Source organism: Ananas comosus, linkage group 4 (assembly GCF_001540865.1).
Source record: "Ananas comosus cultivar F153 linkage group 4, ASM154086v1, whole genome shotgun sequence".
NCBI lineage: Eukaryota > Viridiplantae > Streptophyta > Magnoliopsida > Poales > Bromeliaceae > Ananas > Ananas comosus.
The window spans coordinates 3,247,692-3,270,266 of record NC_033624.1 but is presented as its reverse complement, the minus strand read 5'-3'; the positions used below and the strand labels follow the sequence as shown (position 1 = coordinate 3,270,266).

Sequence of the window (22,575 nt, the reverse complement as noted above, 5' to 3'; positions counted from 1 at the left end):
CTCTGATAATCTCCAAGAGATTATTTGACTATTATATTAGCAATTACATATTCTATGTAAAAAAACACAATCTTATCACAGACATATATAGTGAATCTAGCAATTACTAGATTCAAAAAAATTATATTAAAAGATATTAAAATTTTAAATTATTATATATATATATATATATATATATATATTTTATTATTGTATATACTAATACATCACTAATATATAAAAACAACATTTCCAGAACTCGTAATGAGAAAAATATGATAATGCACGTGCCTCGCCACGTGCATGCATATAGGGACGGAGCTTGAATTCAATCCTGAAGAAGGCCAAAATATATTCAAATGGAAGCTTTACCAAATAAATAAGATTTGATTTAATTAAAAAATATTAATAAAAAATTATTACTTAAATAATTAATATAAAAATATGAGCTTTATTTTTATTTGTATTATTACATTCAAATAACTTAGAAATTTTACAAAATCTAACCAGTTTTTTAGTTTTTAAGCAAATAAAATTAGCATAGCTATTAAATTTAATGTAATCTTTTATTTAAGTAAATAAAATAGCTCACCTAATTATAAATTAAAAAATATTAAACAAAAATTTCTGAGAAACATATTTCAAAATACTCTATAAGCAAGAGACTCTTAATGTATTTTCATTTAGACAAAAACTATACATATAAGGAGAGGGAGGACTGTTAAATAAATATTGAAAAATTAGGAGAACTACAACTGCCAAAAAAAAAAAAGACGCTGAAGTAATACAAGGACTATTAAGCAAATATTAAAAAGTTGAGGCGGTTATGGCTACCTTGGGCCTAAACGTTGCTCCGTCTCTGCGTGCAGAGGAATTCTACACTGTCACACTTGCACCACGTCATTAATAACAAATCAATCACATCTCTTCTTTTCAAACAAAAGTACAATAAAAATATTTTTTACAATCATGATGGGACATATATCTCTAAAAGGAGATATTTGATTGGTTTGTGACGCCACGTCACCAATGCACCCGGTGCATTCTAAAATTTTTCCTGTGTGCATGGGTTCTAACTAGATTGCGTGACGTCACCTTCGGGGTGGGGGGGGACATCTTCCGTACGTTCGCATAGAAATCCTCTATGCGGTAATCGCTCCGACACCACCCGTGGTCGTCGTTTTTCAAAAACGGACCTTCGTAAGCAACGATCCCGTGTTCTTCTCAAAGCAGCAAAATGCTCCTACCCCCTTCAGCGCATCGTATGGTGACACGTGTCAATTATCGCCACCGTACCGAGTTCACATTTTGTCGCAAAAAATAAGGATCGTTTTCCCTGCACATGGTGTATAGACCGGATCAGCAAATTAGAATAAAATAAAATGATATAAGAATCTTTTTTCGTATAATATTTTTCTTTCGTATAACTAAAGAATTTTAAAAAATTCTATACTTGTGAATAACGAAGCACTAAATTTTACAATCAAATTCAATAAAAATATTTATTTAAACTATGCTATTATTATTAGGATCTGTTTGGAATTGTAAAGAGTTATGTTATGTACAGCTAGAAAATATAATAAAAAAATATCTTATTTATTTATATATATAATATTATATTCTGTATATTGCAACGAATCAGTTATAAATTTTTATGGTCCACCAGAAAATACAGAGTCTCATTCTTATATATTTTTACTGATATTTTATTTTATTAATTAGCGTGAGATGAGCTCTGATACTAAGCGAGCTCTTATAAATTTCTGTACCAGTAAATAATTTCAAAAAATAAATTTGCAATATCAAAACACTATAAAAACTAGTAATTATATATTTTATGAGAACACAAATATAATTTTGTCGGCAAGCTAATAGCATTATCATCTATAATGAAAAAAAGATAAAGAAAAAAACCGGTCAAAGAGATACTACAGAATGTAACTTTCAAACGGCACGGTTCAAAAAAATAAAATAAAAGTAAATTTTTTTAAAAAAATTGGTGCGGTTCACTGCTCACGTAAGTAGATCGGGTACACGATTAATTTCTAACGGTCCTATTAGGACATATAAATAGCAAATAACTCTACTTTCCTCTTCTTACTAGTTTCCACGGCAAAGTCTCTCTCTCTCTCTCTCTCTCTCTCTCTCGCTTTTTCTCTCTGTGTGTCTCGATCTCTCTAGCGAAATGATGGTGTGATCTCCTCTACGGCACCTGCGATTCAAACGCTCAATCAATCGATTCCCCGATCTCCATGGAGCTCCGCGGATTGCAAACCCTCGCCACCGTTTCGGAGATCGCCGCCGGTTTCTAGGGTTAGGGTTTTGGGTCGTGTTTGTGCGGTTGAGGAGGGGCTTGGGGAAGATGAACGTGGAGAAGTCGCAGGTGTGGCAACCGTGTAATAAGAAGAGATTGTGATCGATTTGGGGGTGGGGGGGTTTAGGGTTTCGAAGGTGACAGGGGTGAGGAAGAGGACGAGGACGAGGAGATGAGCGCGGCGATGGGAGGAGGGGGGAGGGTGAGGGTGGGGAAGTACGAGCTCGGGAGGACGCTCGGGGAAGGAACCTTCGCGAAGGTGAAGTTCGCGCGGAACGTGGAGACGGAAGAGAACGTCGCCATCAAGATCCTCGACAAGGAGAAGATCCTCCGCCACAAGATGATCGCCCAGGTCCCATTCTCCCCCCTTTTGATTTCTTTTTTAATTTTGTTCCTTCAAATTCTGATTATATTTGTTTGTGTAGTTTTAGATGAATCTGGGTGAGATATTTGTTTTTTATCTGAAGAAAATTATGGATTTTTCATGTTTTCGATTTATACGGAATAATTTATGTGGCTTAACTTGAAATTACCGTTTCTTCTTGTGAAAATTTTCGCATGTTTTTTCGGGATTATTAAAGTCTAATTAACTGTACTACAATTTCTTTTGATTTTTAAATAAAAGTGTCTGTTTTTTTTTTTTTTTTTTTTTGGTTTGAGACGTTTCTTTTGTTTGCCATTTTCTTATGTTAGTAGTATTACTTTGTTGCCCAAACGGCGAAGGCACCTATGATCCTTACATAAATTTTGGAAAAAACAAAGAATTGATTAATTGATTTATTCTTTTAGTTATAAGTGTGCTGTTGAAAGAGATGGCATGGTTTAATTTTTCTTTTTTTTTTGGGTGTATTTTTATATTCTTTGGCCTTTTTCCTTTATATAAGTTGACATCAGATGGAATGTATTTTTTTCCTTATAGAAACAAACAAAGGCATATTTTTGTGATTGGATTATCTTTGTTCACCCCTTAACTTTCTCTTTCTGTATGCGATGTTGTACGTAGTTTACTCCATCATTCATCTAAAACTTTGCTGTGCTTTTTGTTTGGTAGTGAGTCAACACATTCTTTTATGTGCTTTAGTTTGGCCCTGGAATCGTAAATGATAAGAATTTTAGTTTGAAAGTTCAACTAAAACTGTCAAGTTGATTTCCTTTTGCCTTTGCATGATTATCTTTAGACAATTGAACGGCGTTCTTTTACTAGTTTTATCATTCAATTAGAGAGTCACTTGTGCACATGATGACATTTAGTATATATATTTTCAACTTTTATGCCTTCAGATAAAACGTGAAATTTCAACCATGAAGCTGATCAGGCACCCTAATGTCATACGCATGTATGAGGTAAGGCACCAGCATGCTGTCCCTCTGCACTATTATGATTTTTTTTTTTTCTCTATACCAAGTAATTTTTTAGGACCATACTAATCAGTTGTGGAGATTCTGGTTCTATACTTGGTGCCTGTTTGGCCTGGTAAGAGCTCCCACAAAAGTCATCTTTGAGCAGATCCAAAAGAACTTACAACTTTTCTATTGAATTTTCTTAACAACATCCTGTTGCCTTACAAGCATATGCTTCAAATTTGAGATTTTAGTTTTGGAACTTAGAAGCAAAAGACCCAGATATTTATTTGTCAACACTTGGCTGCTGATATTCGGAGTAGAGAAGTTGCTCCGTAAGATAGGCCAAAAAGGCACTAAGAGATTTGTTTTGGTTTGAATCATAAAAATAATAAAAATCAAATTACGTTCTAGCAATTCCTGCTCCTTATTTCTTCAGTTACCTGTTACAAACAATGGCAATTATTGCATAGGTGATGGCCAGCAAGACAAAGATATACATTGTTCTAGAACTTGTGACCGGAGGTGAACTCTTCGACAAAATTGTAAGATGCTGCCTGAAATTGTGTTTAGTTATGTCATTTCAATCCTTTGGAGTGATAAAATCAATATCTTATCATATTTTCTTAGTTTTCTTGATGCCAACGTGTTTGAGTTATTAGGCTTCTCGTGGGAGACTAAAGGAGGATGAAGCAAGGAAGTATTTCCAGCAGCTAATAAATGCTGTGGACTACTGTCACAGCAGAGGTGTCTGTCATAGAGATCTAAAGGTGAAAGAAGATTTAAATCATTTAGTTTTAGCATTGATATATCTCCACAAAGATGCTAATTTTTGCGACTCTTTACTTTTTGCAACTCTCAGGCCCTTAACTACTACTGTTCTGGCTTCTTACATTGTCTTGTTAACAGCCAGAAAATCTGTTGCTGGATAATAGCGGACATCTGAAAGTTTCAGATTTTGGACTTAGTGCATTACCTCAACAAGTTCGTGTACGTATAAGGCTTACTCTATTATGATGATTATTTTGTACATGTTATAATGTCTATACATAATTCGTATTCTGTATTAGATTGCTGAGCCATGGTGAAATTATCATTCTTGCAACTACTTTTCTTCTCGTTTCTTGTTCTTGTATCATGTGAAGTTGTAGTACTGAGCATTTATGTTTCTTTTGATACACAACATCATCTTTTCATGGTTATATCTTCCTATTTAAATTCCTAACAGTTTACTTTTCCTAAGCTCTAAATTGTTAACTTCTTTCCATCTCAAATTAAAAACTTCGTTAGGACCTCCTTTCACTACAGCTTTCTATGAACAAACCACTAATTAAATCTCTTTTTTATGCTACAGGAGGATGGGCTTCTTCACACGACATGTGGGACACCCAATTACGTTGCCCCTGAGGTTACTTCCATACTTGGGATGACTGACTCTTGAGATCAAAGTTACATCTTCTTTATTCTTCCATTCGCAATTAGAAAATTTGTGGGTTTTCTTAATGTTGGACTAGGTTATAAAAAACAAAGGTTATGATGGGGCCAAGGCTGATCTGTGGTCTTGCGGAGTAATCCTTTTTGTCCTTATGGCAGGATACCTGCCTTTCGAAGATTCGAACCTTACGTCGCTTTACAAAAAGGTGAGCTTTTAGCTCAGAAGTAATAGAGATATTTACATATATGCCCTCCAGAAATATATAGTTATCTATACTCATCAAATTTCCCATCAAAATTCTTTTTGTTATAAAAGCCAAGTTCCGTCATGACTGGGAAACTATCCAGCTTAAAGTAAATGTATATATATATTTTTAAAGAAACCAGACTTTTGAGCTATACCAATTACTTTGATTTTTGCGGAGGTGCTGTGTCAAGATGCTGATCATGCTGGCTTTATTAACTTCAATATTTCTTGCTAAATGCAGATCTTTAAAGCGGACTTTTCTTGTCCATCTTGGTTCTCAACAAGTGCCAAGAAACTTATCCGAAGGATTTTGGACCCCAATCCACAAACTGTAATCTACCAGCTTTGTACATTCAATTGTCAAACCCTATTCTCTAAAATTTTATCAAATTCTGGATTGAATTGCCTAAAGAAAATGTAAATTGGGCCATTTTGCAGCGGATTACAGTTGCAGAAGTCACTGAGAATGAGTGGTTTAAGAAGGGTTATCAGCCACCAAGTTTCGAAACACCAGATGTTAATCTTGACGATGTGAATGATATTTTTAACGAATCTGGGGTATTTAATTTTTCCATCCTTTTTTTTTTGGTAATATCACTATACTTCTGCAATGTTATATATTAATATATCTATCCTTGTAAAATCTGAATATCTTATATGCCCTTCATAGAAGACATATATACCCCTGCTTAACAAAAATGCCCCTAAAAAGGTGTTTTCTTATATGAAACCAACTTAGCAGACTCCCATCTTAAATAGGTTCGCACTCTCAACAGGTATATATGGGTATTATGGATATTCACATTTTTACTGGTTTACTATATATAAATTGATAATTTTGCAATGATAGGTATGCAAAAGTCCTTTTTCCTTTTGCCTATTTTCCTCTGAATAGAAGTTACCAACATGTGTTCGATCATGCTCGAAACATTCTTTTGTTTTGACGTGTAGGAGCCAGAAAATCTTGTTGTGGAGAGACGAGAAGGGGGGCCTGCTTTGATGAATGCCTTTGAGCTTATTTCTACATCCCAGGGCCTCAATCTCGGCACTCTTTTTGAAAAGCAAATGGTAACCTTAATTCTAAACTGTACCATTTTATATATTTCTCAACGCAAGCGTGTACCTAGTGCGCCTTGTTGACGCATTTGTACAATAAAAAAGCTTAATAACACTTGTTTAAAGTCCTGGTTTTCCAATGTCGAAGCCATTTGCATGTTGCGCAGGGCGTTGTGAAAAGGGAAACAAGATTTGCATCGAAACTTCCTCCAAAGGAGATACTTTCTAAGATTGAAGCAGCAGCAGCACCCTTGGGATTTAATGTACAGAAACATGATTACAAGGTATACCCTGCGGCCCCCCACCCCACCTCCCCAAACGCCAGCCGCAAATGAACGAAAAAAACTTTTCAGGAGAATTATTATTGTTACATGAATGTGTAATAGAAAATTCAGAAAACTCCATTGTGGTATAGCGGCCCAACTATAACTCTCCAGTACATCATTCACCTGTTTTGTGTTCTCTGTGATTTTCTTTTTCGTTTTCTCAAAAGGTACTTGTGTATTTTTCCTATTGTTTGGCTACTAATGATTGTGTGTGTATATCAGCTCAAGCTTCAAGGAGAAAAATCTGGTAGGAAAGGGCACCTTTCTGTCGCCACTGAGGTAATGACAGACTTATTTCCTGGACATATAGCTATTCCGATTTCCACATTTCCAGTAGCTCATTTCTGAAAAACGAAAGATCCACTCAAATTCCAACTTCGCAATTTTAATCCACATTTTCCATTTTTGCAACTCCGAGCGGAAGTATCTTTTACGGGCTAGTATGATGCCTTTTTGACTGAATTATAGCAATGAAAACTAGGGCTATTTCAGTCTCCGAGAATTACAAGATCGAAAGTGTTGTCTTTTTTTTTTTTTTGGGCAATTCCCCTCGTGTATGTTATTGTGTAGTGATCACTGAAATTCGTGATAAATTTGCTTAAAAAGGTCTTTGAAGTTGCACCCTCCTTGTTCATGGTGGAGCTTCGCAAATCCAAAGGCGACACGCTTGAATTTCACAAGGTAAATAAGCATTATTGCATCTAAAATATCTTATATATCCTCAATTTTTTGAGAACTACAGTTTATCCTCCCTTTTTTCTTTTTTTTTTTCCTTTCTTTTTGTTATCTTTTTGTGATTTTAGTTCTATAACAATATCTCCACCGGCTTGAAAGATATCGTTTGGAAGCCGAAGGACGACCAAAATGAAGAAGCAGCTGAGAGTTTAAAAGCTTAAATTGCTTTTAAAAGCTTAAATTCGCATCTGTACATATTTTATAATGATTTTTCGTATTGTCCAACAATGCAGGTTTGTAATTTGGGGTACAATTTGAAATGCTTCTTAAATAAATAACAGCTTATTAGGAGTGGGAAAAAAAACAAAACGATTGAAATTTTTTTTTTTTTTTTTTTTTTTTTGAAATTTGAGAAAGTTCATTGTTTGCTAGTAAAAGAAGGTAACAAACAATGGCATCTTTTTTCCCCCTTAAATTTAGTCCGTGAGATTTCCTTTTTCTTTTCGTTTTTTTTAAATAATTTTTTGGAGGGGATTGATTGCAAATTAGTCCTTGGAATTGATCTTGGTAGCAATTCTGCCCTCGATGTTTCAGTTCTTAAAAATTGAGTTTGTTCTGTGTAACTTTTTAAGCCCTTGTATTAACTTACCAATGCTTTTATTTTATTTTATTTTTTTTCGTAAGATTAATGACAAAATGTTGGCCTTTGGATAGATAAAATGTAAGAGTTATATCTAATTTTTGGTTGTATAAATAGCAATCTATTGGGGGTGTTTGGCTCAGCTTTTGCTGGCCCAAATAGTCTGTTCTGTTTAATTTTAGAGTTTAATTGAAAATGTGAGGATGGAATACAAATTGGCATGAAACTTTAAGGGATTACATTCTTGTAAATAAAACTCTTTTCCATGAAATTAAAAATCTCATAAATTGTCTCTTGTTTGAATAGGATGTAAAATTTACACCTGTTTTTGATTGTACAAGTAGAATCGCTCTTTTGGATGATAGTATATAGTATTACCTTTCCAGATGTATGCCCAATTTTAGAGTCTAGTTTAAAATGTGAGGACGAAATATAAATTGGCATGAACATCGAGGGATTAAATTACTATAAGAATAAAACTCTTTTCCATGAAATTGAATCCTTATCAATCATCAGAAACTAATTTTATGTTTTTTTTTTTTTTGTACTTTTCAATATTTATCCTGTGTCGTTCAAAGCTTCAGCTTTTGAAACATATTTGTATTTGGTCCTGAAACAGCAACGGCTCCCGGATCCGACCGGATTTAACAGCATCAAACAGCATATCCAGAGAGTCTGATCTGCTGCTACGTGTTAATTTAAAAAAAATAATCATACAAGGTATGAATATAATTTTTTAATAGGCGAATCATAAGCTACTTAATTAGATTTTGGAAAGCTCCTTTTTAAAGTTTTTTTTTTTCTCTGATAAACAATGCATTTGCAAGATTTGGAAGTTTCTCTACTAATGACAAGCTCTTGATTGGTGGTGTTGCTAGTTTCTAATATTTTTATAAATAAAAAATTTATATGATTGTTTGTGTTGTTTGTTTGTTTCACCAAAGGTGAAGTTCGAATTAAAAAATATTTTGAGGTGAACAAGAGTTTAAATAAAAATTACTTATATTCCGCTGATTGTTTTTATAGCTGTGAACTTCACATTTTGAGGCGAACTAGAGTGAACTCCACACTTTGTCTTCTGTTGATTGTTTTTATAGCTGTGAAACTGAAATTTTCCTAATTTTGCTATTTGTTTAATAAAAAATAAATAATATAAAACTTAAGTATTCCATCATTAATATTTTATTATTATCTTTTACTCTCTTTATAATAATTAATTTAATGTGGAGTGGATAAAAATTAATTACGGTATTTTGAAGATTCAACTGAAGATGAAAATACGGTAACCACACAGTAAAAATGACATTTACAATAAAAAATTACTTCATTTTCCTCTTAACTTTCGATGAAACAAATACACTCTGAGCCATTTGTCATCTGCGCTAGAAACGGTCGGTCAACCTGGTAGGTTTTTATATTTGACAAATTGAGGATGCCATGTCCTTTCGCATTCGAATTTTTATTTTCTTTTTAGACCTCTCATCTAATAAAATCATCGATCCATAAACTAACCGCTCCCTCCTCCACTTATTATTAAAGTCGTGTCCACAACAACTCTGCATAATACAAAAAATTACACACACACACACACACACACACACACACACACAAAGTGTTGATCCTATCTTAAATTCTATGATTTCATACAAAATAATTAATATAAAAACAGAAAAAAAAACTTAATTCTCTATATTTTTAGTTAAAAAGAAATTTATTTATTGTAAAAGATGCAGAGAACAGTTATAATCAAATTAACTTTTGAGAACAAAACAAAATATTNAACCAGCCGAACACGAGTCGGCCCTAGCTCGCTCGTGTTCGGCTCGTTTACACCCCTACTTCCAGTGAAACAAACACACCCGAAGGTGTTTGATTTTTTAGAAATTATGCCGAGAAATAGTTTTCTAATTAGAAAATTACTTTTCGTCTTTCTCGAAAAAGTATTTTTTCTGAAAAAGTTTCTTTCCGATTTTAGAAAAAGAAAAAAGTAGTACTTTTGTTTTTCAAAATTTTTATCCAAAACATAAAAAAAATAAAAAAGAATATTTTTCATAAATATTTTTTAAAAGAGTAATTTTATATGTATTTCCAAGAAACCAAACACTAAACCAAATGTAATCTGATGAGGTGCAAAAGTATAGTATATAAATGAGTAATACACTACTATACTCTATTTGAGGAACATGTAACATCGCTCCATTTATTAACGAGTCAACACAAGTGGATATGTAGTATCAAAAATATTGAATTCACATGCGAGGGAAATGTTTTCCGTAGTAGGTGTGAATTAATATTATTTTGGGTTCAAGTGGAGTTTATATATTGAGAACATTTTGGGGTACACGCTGGAATACACCAAGCATTTCACTAAAAAATAGAACAGTATAATCGTTACGTTCTCTTCACCCTTACGTGCCCACGGAAACATCACTTTATTTATGCCCACCGAAAATTATCCCCCGTGCTCTATTCTCCCCCCCCTCCCTCTCTTTCTCTCCTCTTCCACTTCTTCGTCGTCGTCGTCATCAACATTCGATTCCCCCCAAAAACGCCATGGAATCATCGATCGAGGAGCTTCCGATCAGCGGAAGTGGCGGAAGCGGAGGTGGAGGAGGCGGAGGAGGAGGAGGAGGAGGAGGTCCCATCAATGGCGGATCGTCGTTGTCGTCGTCGTCGTCGTCGCTCGTGTTGCTCGGCACCGGGTGCTCGAGCGCGGTTCCCAACGCGCGGTGCTTGATCGAGCCTTCCGATCCCCCCTGCGAGGTTTGCTCCCTCTCCCTCTCGATCCCTCCCGAGCGAAACCCTAACTACAGGTTCGGATTTTCTTCTTTTTTTTTTTCCCCCCCCCCATTTTTCCTGATTTCTTTCCCTGTAATTTTCATGTTTTTTTTCTCGAGTGTTTTAGGGGGTGGATGTGCATTGGGTAAAATGTGTCGATAGTCCCTTTACTGTTTTGATATTGTGACTTGATATCTTTTTGTTTTTATTAAATACTTTTAGCATCTAAATTTATAATTTGTTGTGTGGCGGGTAACAGGTAAAGGTCAGAGGTTTGAATCTCTTATCGTAAAAAATACTTACGATGGGGACCAGTCACGACTGAAAAAAAAAATATGTAATTATATATTAGTACAAGATAAAAAGTTATATTTTAAGTAAAACATATACTTTATCTTTTTGTACGTAAAAGTTAAATTTAGTAGTCATTTTATTGTTAAATTCAGGACTTTTTGAAATTGTTGAGAATTGAAGTGTCATATATATAAAAATTTAGAGACTAAAGTATATAAATAAAATATGCAGGAATAGACATCGAAGAATCAAGAAATTATCCACAGATGTTTTAGCGGTAGATGATAGTAGAAGCAAAAATTAAATCAACTGAGTAGTTAAGATCTTTTTGGGCTGATACTTGAGGAGTATCGTATTGTATAGTATAGTGTTGTACTGGAAGTTCACTAATTATTATTGCGTATTTTGAACTTTTACAGATGTAATACTTCGCTGTTGATAGATTATTGTCATGATGACGGTTCGCACAACTATATTCTGATAGATGTTGGGAAAACCTTCAGGGAGCAAGTTCTACGGTGGTTCACTCGTCATAAGATTCCTCGTGTTGATTCTGTGAGTTTTTTTTTCTTATTTCGTCGTATCATTTTTCGACTCCATACACAAAAAAAAAAAAATGCTATATCTTGTAATTTCATGATGTTTATAAACATAGCCAATTCACAGATTTATCTAATAATATGATAAAACGAAGGGTTAGTCATAAATTGAGTCTTCCAAGAACGACACCATTTTTGTTCCTTGTAATAACCGAGTCTTGCTTTGGTCTGTGCTACAGATTAACAGATTTTAGTTCCATTTGCAGATTATCCTGACCCATGAACATGCAGATGCTGTGCTTGGTCTTGATGATGTCCGAGGAGTGCAAACAAAAAGTCGTACAAATGACATTAAACCTACTCCTGTTTATCTCACCCAATTCGCAATGGATAGGTACTTAATTCTTGCAAAATATATAGCGAATTTTATATGATTGTTTTGTTGGTAAAAATATACAAAATTTATCTGAACCATATATTAACAATTTTAAATCGACTTCCCAACTTTTCAAATTTTTGATTTTACTATCAAATCTTTCAATTTGTTTAATTTGAGTCAGTCAATGATTCTTTAACTTCATTTAAATTTTGAAGTCTAAAAACAAATTAAAAGATTTCATAGTAAAATAAAAAATGGGCTATAGTTCGGATAAGTTCTATATGTTTTTACCTTTTTATTTTTTTATTTATTTTGGCGCCACAAGTGCAATTCCTATTGCTTGATTATTTAAGGAGATGACCTTGTTCCTTGTTTGGAATATGCACCTTAGCTTGTTACTTTGCTAAGTTATTTATTTGATTGATACAAATTTAGTCCCTGAATTTTGACCTGCACTTAAATTCTCTCCTCGGAGTATTAGTTGCAGCAATTTAGTCCTTCAAGTTCAACTTGATTTTAGTTCTGTCCTTGCAATCCAGAAAGTTTGCTGTCAATTTCAGTTTCATCATTATAGTTTCGATTGGAACAAAGCAAAGCAAAGGCTGAAAATGGTGCTGATTTGGCAGAGTAACGATTTGATTTTGTGTTCAGATAAACCTTTATAAGGACTAAATTAAAAGGTCAAGTTTGAAGGACAAAATTCACAGCAAGCCCTAACATTTTTCTGCCTTGCTCATGTAATAACAACTTTGAAACAGCCTAGCGAAGAGATTTCACTACTTGTTCAAAAGGAAACTGAAGGACGGGGAACAAGCTATTGTGTAGCAATTGTGCGAAACCGTTTACATCATCGGGGCTCGAGTTTGTTCCTTTACCGGTAACTAGCTCAAATTCCAAACGCCCATTGTGTAGCAATTTTTAGTTTTTTAAACTCTTACTTTCATAATTCAGGTAATGCATGGAGAGGATTATGTTTGTTTGGGCTTCCTTTTCGGCCGAAAGGCAAGAGTTGCGTATGTATATGATGTTTCGCGATTTCCTACTACAACCGAGTATGGTATGAACAGGTTTTTTTAGCTTCTCAATTCTTTGCAAGTACTTAAAATTCGTTCTCTTCCGCTTAGCCATTTTCCTTTTCTTCGATCAGTTTTTACGGGTTGCTTCTACTTTTGCAGTTATTTCAAAGTCGGGAGCGGGGCAGGTGGATCTTCTTATCTTAGATTGCAATTCTCCAAACAAGGTTCGTCGGCATCTTTACGACTTGTTATTTCTGCATACTTCTTGCCTATTAGTTATGTTAACATTACTTTTGTGCATAATTCACTGTTTTTAATTCTACTCTACTTATGATATACTAGATTCACTAACCTTTTTTCTGGCTTATTGTACATTACTTGGTCTTGGCATTTGTATGCATGTTTTTTCTATCAAATACTGTTGGATCATTTGCATGGATGAGCTCTTCCACATATGGCTTTTATGGTTCTCTAATGTGAGATTTTCGCTTGGTTGAACAGGCAAGGTGGGACAGCACACACTTCAGCTTTGATCAGGTATCTTTGGTCTTTTACTTGTTAGGCAGTTAAGTTCAATTTCAGTTTTTGGATAACTTCGAGATGTTGCGACTTTTAGTCCCTGATAAATACTATCTACTTAAATACTTTAGTCCCAAAACATATAGTGGTCTCTTTTTTTCCTTTTTTTTTGGTGTGAAAAAATAGAACGTCGTCGTATCTTGCAATTCCACCCCTAGCCGCTAAAAGAATTTGTCAACATGTGACTCCTTCCTATAAAATGGCCTTTCGAAAGGGTAAAATGGTCACTTTATAGCGAAGGCTTCGAATTTTTTGTTGGTCAGGGACGGACTTGCAATATATCAAGAAAGTTCGGGGATTAAAGTATTTTGCACTACAGTAATAGCACAGGGACTATCCATACATTTTACCCTATTCAGAATGTGGAAATTTCGTCCTGATCTTAATACTTACATTCATCAGAGTCTTGATGCTGTTAAGAGGATATGTCCTAAGAGGGCGCTTTTTATTGGAATGTCGCACCGTTTTGATCACGACGAGTATAACACGATATTAGCAGAATGGTCTAGCAGGTAATAATACATTACAACTTACTCCAGAGTCCAGAGTTCTTTACTTCATGAAGATTTACTGGGCTAGCACAAGCTAACTCCAGTAAATGTGCATTGAGTTTGAAGACAAATCATGCGGTGATAAAATTTGTCAGTTTGCTACATTATCCCGCTATCGCAAAATGCGAGAACAAAGTCAATTTTGTGTTTCACTGTATCAGAAGAATACGTAAAACAGTTAGCAAGGACAACTGTAATAGTAGTAAGATCAAGAACAATGTGTGTAATAGCATGATTCCAGGAGTTGGATGTAACTGTAGTTCTCGTATTAGCGTATTCCATCATGGTTGGTCGAATAAGAATTATGACCAGATATAGATTTATTGAATCAGGTTACTATTAGCTAACTACATTTGATTAGATTCAACGAATATACCATGCATCTATCAAAAAATGGCTATGGTAATCACTGTCGCTAGTTTTTTCCCCTATTAGATATGCAAGTGCGCACACACTAGAATCATTCACAATATGTGAATTTTCTTCCAATGTCATTCTCAAAAGGTGCGTCCTTTCCAGTACGTTTACAACAAATTTTAACTAAGCTTCTTTGTTTTTTTCTGTTTCAGGGAAGGGATTCCATTGCAGTTTGCTTATGATGGTTTGCGTATCTACATTGACCTGTAATAAGGTACATATGGTTTGATGCCTAGACAGTGTTGAATGATACTTTCGAACTGATCTTTTTCTTCTAAAGCGATGTCTATTCTCGGCTTGGCTTTTAGCTTATGGGGTGGCTCCTCCACCCCCTAAAGAATCAGCCAAGAGTTTGGCAAAGAAAAGTTTAGAAGCTTTTGCTATGTTAGAGAAAAATGGGTGCAGTGCTTGAGCCTCACAACTAAAAGATGCAGTTTACTACTGCTTCTGCTTCAACTGAAACCTGTTGACAAGATTTTCTATAAAACAATTGCTTGCGCTTTCTTTTGAACAATTTACTTGCTTAAACCATTTAGAGCATCTCAAAAACAATCAACCAAGCATTTGCAAATAAGAGGTCATGGATTTTTGCTGTGGTCAAAAGCTCAAATTATGAGACCAAAAAGGAGAATTCTAATTAACTTCTGCTTCTACTGTAGCATGAAGATATGAAAATATTTTTTAATGAAATGACTATTAATGTTTTTGGAAACAGTTAAACACACAACATCTGTAGAAGATCTAGCTAGGCTGAACATAACCCCTAGGCATTGAATTAGGCTGCTTAGTATTGTTATATGTATGGACCTGTAATTCACCTATTATAATTCACAACACTGATGGTTCACGATGTGACTTGGTACTTGGAATTTAAGTGTGATTAATCTTTAAAACAGGTGGATTCCATGGTATTAATTTTGTTGCGTATTTATTATTGTAATTCCTAGATCTTCCATACATGACCTGCTTTTTGAGTGTCTCAACAGTAGGTTTCTATTCATTACTTTCTCGTTGCAAAAGTACTTTAAGTAAACCATTATTTTAGCTCGCTCAGTCCAAGAATTTAATTGTTTTCACTTTGTCTTCTTGAAGGAGCGAAACAACACTTTACAATGGGAGTTGGTCCGAGTACACATGCCAAGAAAAAGGATGAACATGTGTACAACCATTTCTATGTATTAGCATACCGGGCACGATGTATATCTAAGATGCAGATGACGCATTCATGGGATCTTGTTTCTCTTTTTTTTTTTTATCTCGGTAGTATTCGGTTTTCTTCAAACTGTGTAAATTGAAATAGTGTAAATTTTGTTGAATGGTGACTTCTTAACTTTTTTTTTAATTGTGTTAATTAATAAAAATATCGTTCTCTATTAGCTTTTAAGCTTTTGAAGATAAACGATAATTTAACATGATATCCAAGCAAGAAGTCTTAAGTTCTAGTTTCGTCACGTTCCTAACATGATTTCATTTCCTTATATTTAATTGAAGTTCACGTCTTGGAGCTAGATGTCTCGAAGTCCAAATGTGAGAAAAAGTGTTAAAAATAAGTAATAAAAAAACTATTTTCTAATGGCTTAAGCTTTTAAAGAAGAACAGTAAGGTAACCATAGGGCTTACTAAAATTGGGTGCTTTCTCAAAATGTTTGGCATCCTCATTTGTTTGTCACCTGGTAGTAATTTTTCGGTATTTTGGACGTTTTTCTTGTTAACTTCACTTTGGATGCACAACACAAGCAAGTGTTTTGTGCAGGTGAATAACACATTAATAAAATAAATTTAAAAACTTAATTTGAGCCATTTTATCAATCTCTAATAAAAAGAAAGAATAACAACTCGAAATCAGGATACAAGGGTAAAAGGAGGGGTAGTTAAAAGAAACTTTCAGTCCATTTCAACGAATTTAAACATATTTCACTTCTTTTCTATTGTAAACTACTTTGTAAAGTTGGGAACATAGGAAAGGAAAGGAAGCTTAATAGCCATGCTAATATAACCTCAATTGAATGTGGAGTGCAACAAAGTTATTGAATATGACCGTCAAGAATAGGAGGGAAAAAAGTAAAAAATAGAGAGGAAAAAAAAGGAAAAGATTTGAAGGAGATATACATTACTTTACTAATACAAGGTGCCGCGATGGAGGCTCGTCGGAGAAAGAAATGCAGATCTTTATCCAGTTCAAAGAAGTTAGGAGTAACCTAATGGGGCCTGAAAATGGCACCTGAAATTAAGCATCTGGTTACAGGAAAAGCAGCAGATGAGGAGACCGAAGAATGTGTTGTGGGATCAAAGCTTTTACCCAAAGCACTTTCTGGTGTTATCTGAAGCTACAGCATTGTGCCCGGCCCCTCGATAGTTTGTCCCACAAGCAAAGCATTTGCCGAGGAGATTGGTAGTGTGCAGTGAAGTAATTCTCCAAGCAGCCGTATTGGCAGAACTTCCAATTGTGGGAGTATTGAACAGCGGTGGTCGTGTTGAACTCCTCGACCCACATCCCCATGCTCACATCCTCCATCTTGAAAAGCTGTGCTTTGTAGAAATAATGTAGTTAGTTGATATTTTGCATGTGTTTTGCAAACAAAGTAGAATCTTTTCATCCCAACCCAACTTTTTCAATCACAAAACGTTGCAACTCAACGGGCAGAGTTAACAAATTGGATGGGAATGAAGTGTTATGAATGTGTGAGGCATGGAAAGATGCAGCGCCTAGTGCAAGCAATGACTGCTATTGTTTCACTAGTCAGATGTTCAGCAAGGAAAAAACATTGAAGCTTTTGCTATGGCCTGAAGTTGAAGTGAGCTTCTAGCCCTCCCTAAAAGCAGAAGGTTTAATTTTAAAAGATTCTGTTCTTGCTGCCGCTAAAGAAGCACCATTAGTACTTCAAAAAGCTTGTACCCAAACAAACAGTTATTCAGAAGCTCCAACCAGGGGCGAGGCTGAAAGAAAAGAATTAGGTTGATTTCTTACTCTTAGGGTTTGATTGGCATGTTGAGATACGATATATTTTGCAATATCACTTGAGATAACATAGCCGGGGCCGTTAGCATATGGGGGATATACCTCTTCTGGCCATTCCTACATTCACCCACAAACAAAAAAATAAAAATAAAAATAAAAATAAAAATAAAAATAGCGCAAACTTTAAAACTCATTGGATGATGAGGTAATGAAGTTTCCAGAGAGAGAGAGAGAGAGAGAGAGAGAGAGAGAGAGAGAGAGAGATTACCTCATAAGTGACCGCCCATTTTCCATTTCGGAGAGGCCTATGTAGAAGATTTAGATTACCCATATAAAGAGGTCTATTTCGAGCAATTCCATTGATTTCTTTCAATATTACATCAACCCTAACGAAAGTATCATCATCACATTTCATGATGTAATCTGCTGTTAAATTTTGAACCTATAAAGGAAAAAATTGTCTTGCTCGTTAGCAGAGAAACTGGCTGATTAATCATAATCGTGCAAATATAATTTTAAATAAATGAGAAAAAAAAAGATTAGATAAAAAAATGAGTTACCCCATATTCACAAATGGCTGTTGTTTTAAGAACTACCAGCTCGTAACGATCCATGAAAGGAAGAATCACAATGTCTTTAAAATATTCTGCTTCTTTTTTCATCGCGGCATTCACCTCCTTCCTTGGACTCTTCAAGAGAAATAGGCATTGAAAAACAGAAAAGATAAAGATGCTACCATACTAAACTAGTATCCAGTTGCTGTACAAAAAATAATTGAGTATTTAAAGCAAACAAAATATTAGAGACATTTTTTTAGTTACTATGTGCATCTAATGAGTGGGGCAATAACATATTAGCTACAGCTCAAGCTCAAGCATACTTTATTAAAATATTGTAGCAAACAAATTGTAAGTGTTTATACATAAACAGTACCCATATAATGCATGTGTGTATTTGCATAAGCCCTATAAAATCTCGTCTACTATGATATCAAAAACATGACGTAATTGAAAATTCTGTTCTATGATTTGCAGGCCCTGTTAATACAAAATTAGCGGAGGATACATAAGGAATAAAGCATACCAGGGCAACAAAGAAACGGGCAACTACATCTCCTAACTGAAAGGCAGGATACTGCATCCAGGTTTTCCTAATAGCCATTCGCTCAGCAAAATGATTTGTAGCAGAGAGAATGCCAATGAAAAGCTGAACAGGTTCTTCTGGAATAGGGCGGGCCTTCCACTTATCAGACATTTCCAACACTTGCTGAAGTGAAAAGCTAGGGTGAGAATTAGGAAGAGAGGTAGCATGAACTGAATGTATGTCCACATCTCCCTTAATTGCTAAACCAGTTGCATCTTCAAGAGTGAATCCCTGGAAAACAATGATAAGGAAAATGTAATGAACATAACAATCAGCACAAAAACATCATAGAAGATCACTGCAAACTAAAGTTTAACACCATCAGTCTGATTGGTATGGCTGGAGCTTCAGCGTAAGTGCTACTTAACAAAGCACAATGGACTTTCCCGAAGTGCTTAGTGCTTTGGCAGAAGCAGAAGTTCTCTACAGGAAAAGCTTCAAACTTCTTATAAGTTCGGGAGTCATCCAATTCAAAGGAAACTTCATTTTTTGACAAAAAATTGTGTTGCTGCATGTTGCAAATAATTAGAAAGAGGTTAGTATTAGATTCACACATACCATCCGGTACGGGAATGAAGACACATGTCGGCCCCCTACATAAACATGATATCCTTCCACACCAGCTTGGAGAGTGAGAACGAACAATCTGCCCTCTATGAATGGAAATGGCCACCTCATTTCCGGCTTCTTTGCACGCCCTATGAACCTCTTCAACCAAGAAGATGTTTTTGATTCCTTTGCATCGACAGTATCACTGCGTTCCCATTTTTCACATTTTCTGAATCCATCAACTACAGAGGAAAAATATGAAAACAATCTATATCAACTAGAGAACGATATGGGAATCAATTGAAAATGGAAGTGACTAGGCAATAGCAAGAGCAGGGATATGAAGAGGCGCATGCCTTCGAGATCTGGGAAAACTCTCTGAAAAGTTGATATGACATATTTTTCCTCCACAACGTATATTATGCCACCAGAAAATAGTGAACCAGCTTTTTATACTAGGAGAAAGGATAATGGTTTGAAAAAGATCCAGTTACAAGAGGACTGGTAACATAACCATGTAAAGGCATTAGCTGATGCTATAAAATTTTACAGAAACAAAGTGGGAAAGAATGTCAAGATCAGAATCAGACTCGATGAATAGTGATGTCAGATTGCAGTGTTTTTACTTGGATCCTTCATAAAGAACGATATTTTCTAAGTGCACACCTAGAGTCCTAAAATTAACTCTATATCAAGGACTCAAGGTATAGACTTGAAGCAAAACTACTGCAATATCCACCAGCAAGGTAAGTAGAGAAGCAATTCTCTAGCCCATAATCCTGTAAATTTGCGATAGCAGCATAATGAAGTGAGTTTAACTTGCACCTGAAAATTCCAACAATTATCTACAGATACAGCAGGCACCAAATGAAGGGCATAGAAGGATTAGCAAATGTTACAGATGATCTCCCTTCTCAGCATATACTTTCTAGTCTGATCACTTTTCCCAGCCAATGATTATGTACTATTTCAAGAGAAACACGCACTTCTGGTCTTTGATAATTAAACAAAAGCACAGGTTTTTTTTCCCCAAATAAGTAATATTTCTGTAGTCATAATCAGGTGATCAAATAGTAAGACTAAGAGTTAAATGCAATTGTCGAAGCATATAAGTATGTCATAATTAGCATCGGCAACTGAAACACCTCTTAAGATGTCGCCAAGTGCTTAGTATTCTGGCAAGACATAGAACTACAATACAGGTTGATATCTTCCCATTTTTAGGAATTAAACTCAAATAATAATAAGCTCTGCAGAGTTGCAAACAGGCGTATTTACTGCCGGCTACTCCAACCTTCACTAACTAGGACGATATCGTACTTAGCATATGAACTTCTATTTCTAATGTGTCATTGGCATCATTTCTACTTACATCTTATGTCTTCCTACTCCAAGAATTCTTGCCTTAATACTAAAAAGTTAAGTAGAATAAACAGATTTAGGGTCTTTCGGCGCAAATAGAGCTTTCACAGGAGTGCAGTTTGAGCAGTCCGGTCAGAAAGCACCAAGAGCATTTTTGCCAAAATCCCACCAACATCTTTCCCTGTAGTTAGAAGCAAAAGCTTCAAATTGAAGCTTTTGCATTCAGAACCAGAAGGTCATTTCAGCTTCCAATCACAGCTAAAGCTCCATACACTTCTATTCCCCAGATACACTGCTTTTGCTTCTCCAATAAGGAGAATGTTACCGAAACCAAGCAAAAGATATAGTTACTAGGACATATAACACCTAACTCATTTTCCTTTTATCAAAATGAAAGCAACGAACTGTTCAATAAAAGTCAAACGAGTAGGGGAACCAACTACGATTAAATTCGAAGACACAGCAAATAGATTCACAAAGGCAAAAGCCTACAGCATAAAGATGAACGTAAGATAAGTACACTGGCATTACCCGTTTCGTCATTGTCACCGGACAGCAACCCATCGCAGCGCATAGCTTTCCCCCACTGCATCCGGTAGCACGTATTATGCTCTAGAATGGGCTTCTCACTCCAATCCCCCTTCAATCTAGGGTTTAAGTGCAAGATCTTCGGCGGATCCTCGCCGTCCACCGCCTTAAGTCCCCTGAGCTCCACCATGAACTGCGACACCATCACTCCCTTCCTCAGCTGCGGCACATGCTCCTCGTGCGCGAGGTGCGGCGTTCCCACAACAGTGATCGACGATCCCACCGCCAATCCGCAGGGGAGGAGCACGAGCCGCTCACCACTGTTGCCAGGCGCTGCCTCGCGGAGGCCGACGGAGACGGCGGAGGGGCACGGCTCCTGGTTGCGGCTGAGCGCGCGGTTCGGCTCGTCGCCGCCGCCGTCGCCTTCTGGCCCAGCGCCCACGCCTCCGCCGCCACCCTCTCCAGCTCCGAGAAGTTGCCGCTCCGCGACCAGTTAGGGTTCCGGCGGGTTGCGGCAAAGCGCTGCAGGATCTCGCCGGTGATCCGGCCGTACTCGAGGTGCTTCACCGGGCGGCGGCGGAGAGGGGGCGAGGGCTCCGAGAGTGGCAACTGAGGCCTCTCGCTGCTACGGCTATCCTCGAGCTTCCGCTGCAGCATGTCGGCATGGTACACGGAGCCGAGGATGCGCCCGCCCTTGGCGGAGGAGCGGAGGTGGCGGTCGACGCCGGCGAAGCTCCGGTCGCCGCCGTACTCGGCGGCGATCTCGAGGAAGTGGCGGAAGCGGAAGAAGATGAAGACGAGGTAGAGCGCGGCGGCGCCGCCGAGGGCGTGGGACGGGCGCCACCGCCGCCCCGCGAGCGAGTCCACGCTCTTCGCCCGCTTCATCGCCGCGCCCTACAAACCCTAGCAGTCTCCGAACTCGGATTGAAGGAGGGGGGATAATCGACTACTACCTCTAGAACTCGGATTCGATCGAAACCCTAGGCCACGGAAACCCTAGGCGCCGGCGCCGGCCGCAACGAAGGCGACGGTGGAGGCGATCTCCGGCGAGGGGGCATCGTCGGAAAGGAGGAGGGAGGGGATCCAAATGCTCTTAGAGAGAGAGGGAGAGAGCGCTTCGATCAAAGCGAGACTTAGAGAGAGAGAGCGAATAAAAAGACAAGGACAAAAACGGTAACTAAAACCCAAAAACGAAAAAGAAACGTTGCTCTGTTTAATATAACGCGATTTAAGTTTCTAAATTCTAATTAACGGGGTAAATAAATTGTTTAGTAACAGGTTTAATTAATTACCAAGGTAAAAATGCAGAGGACCACCTCAACTATGGGTAATTTCAAAAAACCCGCTCTCCCTTTTATAATTTCTTTTATTAAAATCTTGCAGTAAATTTAAAAATATTATTAAAATAAATAACTTCATTAGCCATTAGTTAGCCACCATTTTAATTTTATCAGCTGAAAAATAATAAA

The 22,575-nt window shown here is 36.5% G+C and overlaps 2 protein-coding genes and 1 pseudogene across 2 annotated transcripts; 2 read left to right on the top strand and 1 right to left on the bottom strand.

Annotated features, from left to right (window-relative positions):
• Positions 2,487 to 8,055, top strand: LOC109709182 (CBL-interacting protein kinase 23). The gene is made up of 14 exons (XM_020231272.1): positions 2,487 to 2,645; positions 3,575 to 3,637; positions 4,108 to 4,179; positions 4,297 to 4,404; positions 4,544 to 4,624; positions 4,989 to 5,042; positions 5,149 to 5,274; positions 5,557 to 5,646; positions 5,754 to 5,873; positions 6,267 to 6,383; positions 6,539 to 6,655; positions 6,920 to 6,976; positions 7,304 to 7,378; positions 7,501 to 8,055. Exons 1-14 carry the CDS (start codon positions 2,634 to 2,636, stop codon positions 7,591 to 7,593), a joined length of 1,185 nt encoding a protein of 394 aa, XP_020086861.1. The 5' UTR covers positions 2,487 to 2,633; the 3' UTR covers positions 7,594 to 8,055.
• On the top strand, positions 10,566 to 15,907 carry LOC109708763 (annotated as a pseudogene).
• Positions 16,466 to 22,273, bottom strand: LOC109708987 (hydroxyproline O-galactosyltransferase GALT2-like). Its single transcript, XM_020230998.1, is given in 9 exon segments — positions 16,466 to 16,786; positions 16,865 to 17,089; positions 17,534 to 17,641; positions 17,793 to 17,966; positions 18,085 to 18,213; positions 18,608 to 18,898; positions 19,226 to 19,458; positions 21,110 to 21,499; positions 21,502 to 22,273. Coding segments are annotated over 8 exon segments (2,022 nt in total). The 5' UTR covers positions 21,992 to 22,273; the 3' UTR covers positions 16,466 to 16,786; positions 16,865 to 16,882.

Excerpts from the sequence above, each read along its gene's own strand:
- LOC109709182 (XM_020231272.1), top strand. Across the intron at positions 5,043-5,148 it reads CCAATTACGTTGCCCCTGAG|GTTATAAAAAACAAAGGTTA; the intron begins GTTACTTCCATA and ends ATGTTGGACTAG. Across the intron at positions 6,384-6,538 it reads CTCTTTTTGAAAAGCAAATG|GGCGTTGTGAAAAGGGAAAC; the intron begins GTAACCTTAATT and ends CATGTTGCGCAG.